The sequence below is a fragment of the Limulus polyphemus genome, unplaced genomic scaffold (assembly GCF_000517525.1).
Source record: "Limulus polyphemus unplaced genomic scaffold, Limulus_polyphemus-2.1.2 Scaffold8755, whole genome shotgun sequence".
NCBI classification, from domain to species: domain Eukaryota; kingdom Metazoa; phylum Arthropoda; class Merostomata; order Xiphosura; family Limulidae; genus Limulus; species Limulus polyphemus.
The window spans coordinates 19,911-27,487 of NW_013674365.1; the positions used below are offsets into that span (position 1 = coordinate 19,911).

The window sequence follows — 7,577 nt, forward strand, 5'->3', positions numbered from 1 at the left end:
TAGTAGTCACGTGACTCGCTGACGCAACAGTATGTTTCCATAGGCAACGTAAAAAACAAGTACTGGAAAGTTGCATCTTATTGTAGGAGAAAGTAGAGTTCAAAGCGCTGATAGTGATTGTGATAACTTTACGCTATGTCTAACGTTGATTGATATCACTAAGCCTTACAAGCTAGTTAAATCTTTCAAAAAGAAAAGTACAAAGATGATTTCTCTGGATTCTCTATGTATATTTGCAAGTGTTTCAAGTACGTTATGTTGCATCATTCTCAAAGTACCTCAGATTGTAGCCCTTGCAAAGTCAAAAACAATACGTGGCATAAGTATTTCCAGTGTTCTATTGGAATTTTGGCTGTAAGTATAACTTATAAAGTTTCAATCATTACATTTCAGATACTAAAGTAGACTGAATGTTTCAGTGATTCTTAATTTTTAAATGTGTTTTTTAATTAAATGAAAACTCCTTTGATATTTAACAGAAGTTACCTGTAAATCTTTTAACTTTTGTTTTCTCATTTATTTAGTCTTCAGTTAAAAATAAAATGAAAGTTAAAGTCAAATTATTACTATTACAATAAGATAATCTTATGATTTTGACAGGTTTAATGTATGGCCTCCCCCACAAAAAAAGTGTGTCAATAATCCCTATAAATTAAACATGTTCAATTCAATCTTGTGTCTTTGGTATTAATAATAACATCTTAAAATTTTGAAGATGGAAGTATAAAACTAATCTGTAACAGTGTAAGTATGCTCAATAGGATTTTTTTAAATTCCTCCAAAAATACATCAATTACAGAAACATAAGTGTTGAGCTTAAAGATTTGAATGCTAGTTATATACAAAAAGAGTTGAAGATACTAAATAAATGTCTACCACTTATTTTTTGCTTTATCATCTTACTAATTGTTATTCCTTTACCATCAAATCAATATGTTTTTGCTGACTGGTTGCCTCCCTGTGGTCTGTGGTTTGAAATTAGGGATGGCTTCACACTATCTGGACTGCGCACTGACAAATGTGCCACGACAGGGCTATATAATTGGAGGGACGAGAGCCTATGCTTTGGCCAGTGATAAATACTCTTCTATCATATAACCATGCATAACTATGTGACTACTAATTCAGGTTTATACTTTAATAACTTTGATCATGGAGTAGATTTCATGATAAAACACTTATAAATAAGTTGAAATACATTACATGTGAGCACTTAACAATACAAAAGTATATGGCTGTAGTTATAGGTTTCATTAACAAAAATCCATTCACTTGACTTACCAAGTTGAAAAATGTAAGTTTTTTTATAATAAGTTAGAATGTACAGATAATAAGTTATCAACTAATGTTTAAGTAAACAATCAATAAAATATATATATATATATATTCACAAAGTTTCTAAATTTAAGCCTAGTCTCTTTTTTATAAGACAAATGTAATTATCTTTTAATGTTTATCTTGTACATATAATAATAAGTAGTAACTTCAATGTAATGCAGTATATTGTATTTGTAAAATAAGAAACTAGTTTAGACAAAATTCCTATAGGTCTTTAATACTGAACCTTGTAAATCAAGATTATTACAGTGTAAGTGTATATATTTTATTGTAAAACCTTTTTCATACATATATATTTAAAGACAGTGATTTCTGAAAAATGGTAAAAGGTGTTGAACTTATTTTTATATAAAAAGATATACATCACTACTGATAATGTATTTTATATGCTTTTTTATTATTTTGTCAGATTATTTGGTATTGATTGCTTTAAGCCAAGATTTGTTATATGTATAACCAGTTCCACAAAAAAACTTAGTTATATCAAATACTCAGTATTAGCATAACACCCATTTTTGTATGTTGGATTCTTATTGCTTCTTACAAATAAATTAACTACTGTATAGAGTTTAAGCTTGTTTAAAACCTCTGAATGGTACATCATATCTAGATATAGAATATCAAAGTAAACAGTAAGATACAATTTAATGGTTAAGACCCATAACCTTTTGAACAATACAAATAATTAAAAAAAACACAAAAAAACTTGTTTGCTGTTTCTGTGTGAAAAAACATTAATTTTTCTCCCCAGAAATAGATATTCTTTTGTTTGAAGAGATTCAGAAATATATTTATTTCTTTAATTAAAATGCATGGAGTTAGCTATATAACAAATTGACATTAATTAAATTTGTAAGTGACCACTTCGTTTCTTACCTCTACTGTTTAGCTGCTTATTTATATAGCCATTGGTTAATGAGTTATCCAAAGAAAGTCATGCAGTGAAGGGAAGTGTAGAACACCTGATCCTTTAAGAAATACATAGACTGTACAGGCCTGAAAACTGACAAGAACATCAAAATATGCTTATATTTACTCATATGTAGGTATTAATTCTTTATTGTCTTTATAGATACAGCACCATGGTTTCCTATGCTTATGCAAACAAATATCCTTTTACTGCTTTTAGCGAATATCCCTTCCTTGTTATTCAAGGTAGGTTTTGTTCAATTTCATTTACTTAATAAGATGGAAAATTTGAAAGAACTTTTACTCATGTGGTACGTAAAGACACTATGTAATAAACTGTTAGTGAATTTTGATTATGTAATTATCTAAACTTCATTTTTAAAGTATTTAAACATAAAAATTACCGAGTACATACATGTTTTATATGTTAACATTTTTAATTTTTTAAAAGATAAATGTTTAAAAAAGTAAACATTTAGCTGTTAATAACCTGAAGATTTTTTTCTTAGTCAGCATTTGATATTTAACAGTCAATGAACATACAAAATTACTTTGTTTGGATAGTAAACTGATGTTTTTGAGTCAAGAAAATATATTACTAGTAAAAGTGAAAGTTGAGAAAAAATGACATTATTTTAACCTAAAGAAAATCTGTAAATGCATTTTACCAATGCAGCCATTACCATAAACTCTTTTTCTATGCATTTTAATACATGTGACTTTATAAGGCTCTCAAACGTTTTTTACTTTATCAAGTGTAAATGTATTGTTTGTCAATTGTTGCAAACTAAATATTTATGTCTAATGATCCTACTTTTACAGATTTTATTCTGCTTCTAATGATTTTGCATTACTCTAAATCATTTGGTGTTTCCTGGGTAATCTATTTTGTTTTGTATCCTTTTTGCTTGTTTTACTTCTAAATCTATATATCTTTGAAAAGAACCATTAGGGATTGAACATGTATATAACTAGCTGTTCTTACCCGGTGTTGCCCAGGTATTACCTGAACAGAGGGCCGATGTTTAGCAATTTTTAAACAGAAAGGATCAAATGAAGGTCTAGTGTTCTTGACATTTCTTGTGAACAGCATTCTATGAATAATATTGGAATTGATCTGAATCATATAGATATGAATCCCTTAGTGTAGGAAAATTGAGAGCAGTTAAAATGAAAACACCAGGCCAAAAAATATTTTCTTCGGGGTTTTATAAAAAAAAAAAATACAGAGTTGCAAAACTATCTTTTCATTTTGGGTAGGGCAATATACCACTGGGCAGGTGCCTGAAGATTGGAAAGTTGCTTACATTACTATAGGTCAGTTAGGCTTAATTCTTTATTGGGAAAAATTCTAGGTAGTATGATAAAAGAAGCATTACATAATCATTTAGTGAAATATATCGTAAATGAAAGGCAACATGGATTCACCAAGGGGTAATATTGCCTTACTAATCTGTTATTTTGTTCACGGACATTACTTGTTATCTGGACAAAGGAAAGGGTAATTACTTGGTGTACTTAGATTTTCAAAAACTTTTAATTAGGAGCCACAGAGAAGATTAGATAATAAAATCATGTCTTTAGGGTATGGGAAAAGACTAGTTAAATGGGATTATAGGGTAGTTAGATGGAAGAAAGCAAATGGATCTTATTAGTGGAGTTCAGTCAAACTAGACCCTTTTTATTAGTAGAGTATCTCAGAGTTTTTAGGCTAGACTCTTTGATATTTCTCATTTTCATTAATGAGTTTGATAAAGGAATAGCCAGTAAGTTGAACAATTTTGCAAGAGATATTAAATTAATGTCTTTCAAATTGTACTAAAAATGCTGATGCTTTGTTGAAAGTTTTGGACTATTTGATGATCTGGGGCTAATACCTGGCAGATCTCTTTTTAATTTTGATAAAGTTAAGTTTATTTGTATTCGTTTTCACAGCATTAATTATTACTTTATAGTCTTGTAGGATAAATTCTGAATGAAAGTGGTGAGGAAAAGGATTTGAGCATAGCTGTTATGAAGTATTTAAAGCCTTATAAGCAATTTATGTTAATTATAAGGCAAACAATATTTTAGGTTATATACATAGAAACACAGAGTACAAGTTGAAGGATTTTATCAGTTCACCTTGTAAGGTACTGGTTAGAATTTAGGATTATTGCTTTTAGTTGTAATCATCTTATTTAAGAAAGAATGCTGAGTTGTTGTAGAGGGCTTAGAGAAGAGTTACTGCAGTGATTCCAGGTTTGGAGGGTTATCATATGAGGATAGGTTGGAATATCTTGATGTGTTCATGCTCAAGAGGAGAAGGGCTTGGAGGACAATGATTAAGGTTAAAATTGTTAATGTTAAAGGGTTGTAATACAGATTACATTTTCAAAGCACTTGTAGGCAGTAAGACTGAAGGCTAAAGTTTAAAATAATTTTAAAGTGATTACAGTTTATGCCACTTCTTAATAAATTGAGTTAACAGAATGGCAACTGAGACAGTGGATTTTGACATTAATGTAATAACATTTTATAAATTAATTTTTAACACTTTTGTAACATGCTAGAGCTCAACAAGCTTAGAATTCAAAAATATGTAACGTGGTTAAAATACAAAACAAATTTATAATTTGACAAAAAAAAAAGTACATTTTAGTTATTACTGATAAAATTAGAAAAAAAACAGAAGGATATATATAGAAAATTTGATATTTTATTTTCAGAGAAAGACTTTTGTATGAGAGTTGGTACTTTTCCTGAGAAGAGAGGTGATATATTTCTTAAGGACACAACTATATGTTTAATTAATGTTAACAAGAAAACTTGTTCTCATCCAAATATTTAAACCATTTTACTTTTATTTGGCAGAAGATTTTATGTTAGACAAACAAAAGTACTGATGTGGAAGCTCCAAGTATTTGTTAATACTTTTTTTTTGTAAAGGTAATCATGTTTATGACTTATGTCAAGTTTTTTGTAGATAAAAAAAATCCCTGCATACTTATCCAACTTTTGAGATCAGGGTTTCCAGAAATGAAAATGAAAATTTTTTTAATGGTGATCTTAATAACTTATTTTGTTTATTAAGGATTGTTAAACTTCCTAACCACAAGAAGTTTTACTATGGGCATCATGTAAACATCTTTTTGGGCTTTGGTTACTTGTTTTATGAAAGTGCTAATATAGAATAATAACCACAGTTGAGAGCTCTATGTGAAAGTTGTATTACTGTTTTATTGTCTCTTCTTTTTTCACACACTGTAAACCTGATAAGAACTTGGCATGGAGTGAGAAAGCCATGTTGAAATCAATAAAAACTATAGAAGTCCATAGTAATGTCAATTCGCATGATTAAGCACTTTCCTTTGTTAACATTTGGGTTTGGACACTGTGGTATGTTTTCATGCAATTTCAGAGTAATCGGCATTTTCTGCACATCTTTCTGTCCTCCAAAATATCTCATTCACTGATGTGTCTTGTAGGACCAGTTCAATATTTTCTGTATCTCTTAATGTCCTCCAAAACATCTCTCTATCAGTGAAGTGTCTTAGCAGGATCAGTTCAACATTTTCTGCATCTCTTTACATCTTCTTAGCAGGACCAGTTCAGCATTTTCTGTATCTCTTAATGTCCTCCAAAACATCTCTCTATCAGTGAAGTGTCTTAGCAGGATCAGTTCAATATTTTCTGCATCTCTTTACATCTTCTTAGCAGGACCAGTTCAGCATTTTCTGTATCTCTTTACATCTTCTTAGCAGGACCAGTTCAGCATTTTCTGTATCTCTTAATGTCCTCCAAAACATCTCTCTATCAGTGAAGTGTCTTAGCAGGACCAGTTCAATATTTTCTGCATCTCTTGACATCCTCTTAGCAGGATCATTTTAGCATTTTCTGCACCTCTTAGTAGGACCAGTTCAATATTTTCTGTACCTCTTTATGTCCTCCAAAAGATCTCTTATTCAGTGAAGTATCTTAGAATGACCACATTTTGCTTCTACCTTTTTATAAGTGCAATCATGAAGAAATATTGTAATGTATTTAACCTTATGCATAAATGACCAGATACAGTTAACTAATTAAATTTGCATACAAATTACTTGTAAATTGTAATATTTATTATCATTGTCTAATTTAAATATTTGGAATTATATAAAAGTTGTTTATGTTATTCAAAGCACGATTCTTTACTTTAAAGTAAGTTTGAATAATAAGAATAGGTGTGATATTGTTACAAATAGATTTAATTTTAAAAAACGAATGAAATCTATTGTGATTTCCAAAATCCCTTGCGAGTCTAAAGTTATTTGTTATGTTGTTTTTAAGATGTATTATCAGGTATGGTACTAGGTATATTGAAATCAGTCATAAATCCCTCCCTGTACATAGGTTAAGAAAAAACTTCAAAAGTTACTTTTTCCCCTATTTCTTCATTGTCTGTGTCCTAACAACCACTCAGTCGTGTAATATATACCATATATTTTTAATCTTATTAAAATGTTTGATTTTTTTAACAAAGGTAAGTTTGAAGCGTTATATTTATACCTGAATCAGAATGGACAATGATGGTAAACCACTCTTCCCTTTTGTTGTTATTTTCCTTAATCTGATCTGAACAGAATTGCTATCATTCAGTACTGCATAGCTTTTGAACACTTGCCGAAGACGTTTGTGTCCGCAGTGGTGGTATGTATTTCACTTTGGGTTACTTAGTAGAAGCTTATATTTCAATTTTCATTGGTTACATAATAATAATTGTATTAGTTGGAAAGTATATTGTGTCTTATGTCATATTTATCCTCAAAAGAATTATTAAAAGTTTCAATCAATCACTTTGCTCCAGATTTTAAAACTTTTTATCTTTTACTGTAGCTTCGTTAAAGGATATAACGAGAGTAGGAACATGGAGCATCTGACACGTACTTTCACGAGTGGTTTTGATTTTCCATTCTGATGGTACACCACATAAGTCCCAGTATTATTATTCCACACCTTTGCTACATCTGGATCCAGTAATGTTTGTGATCTGAAAAAATGTGTACCTCCAGGTTCTCCAGAACATCTTTTATATTATTCATTCACCCTGTTGGTAGATTTCCTCTATATTTTAAACTTGATGTTGTTAAGATTGTATTACACAGCACGTGTATCAGTCATCTGTCTGTTCAAACAACCATTTATTTCTTAGTATTGAGCTGTGTATATATCCTATATTCATTATGAAGTCAATTGGAGACCTGTTTTTTATACCCTGGATTTTATGGTTGTATTATGTGGTTAAGTGTCAGGTTTCTTAATGTTTGCTGGCTTTAAGACTTTGAATCAGGTTTAGTCATGAGACATCAGAG

At 29.9% G+C, this 7,577-nt stretch overlaps 1 protein-coding gene across 5 annotated transcripts; it reads left to right on the forward strand.

Annotated features, from left to right (window-relative positions):
• The first annotated feature begins 68 nt into the window (after window positions 1-68).
• On the forward strand, window positions 69-7,561 carry LOC111083250 (PQ-loop repeat-containing protein 3-like). Of its 5 annotated transcripts, none has more exons than XR_002608902.1 (4): window positions 69-354; window positions 2,228-2,493; window positions 3,070-3,142; window positions 6,849-7,561. XR_002608902.1 is itself a non-coding variant. In XM_022379627.1 (4 exons), exons 1-4 carry the CDS (start codon window positions 206-208, stop codon window positions 6,940-6,942), a joined length of 399 nt encoding a protein of 132 aa, XP_022235335.1. In that variant the 5' UTR covers window positions 69-205; the 3' UTR covers window positions 6,943-7,561. The 5 variants fall into 5 exon arrangements, 1 of the variants encoding a protein (XP_022235335.1); XR_002608904.1 differs by having other exon boundaries at window positions 2,228-2,384; XR_002608903.1 differs by having other exon boundaries at window positions 2,228-2,380.
• Window positions 7,562-7,577: the final 16 nt, after the last annotated feature.

Bases quoted from the DNA above. Each gene is read 5' to 3' on its own strand.
- LOC111083250 (XM_022379627.1), top strand. From the start codon at position 206: ATGATTTCTCTGGATTCTCTATGTATATTTGCAAGTGTTTCAAGTACG. The intron at 355-2,410 runs GTAAGTATAACT...TTGTCTTTATAG, and splicing joins GTTCTATTGGAATTTTGGCT to ATACAGCACCATGGTTTCCT. The intron at 3,143-6,848 runs GTATCCTTTTTG...TGATCTGAACAG, and splicing joins TGGGTAATCTATTTTGTTTT to AATTGCTATCATTCAGTACT.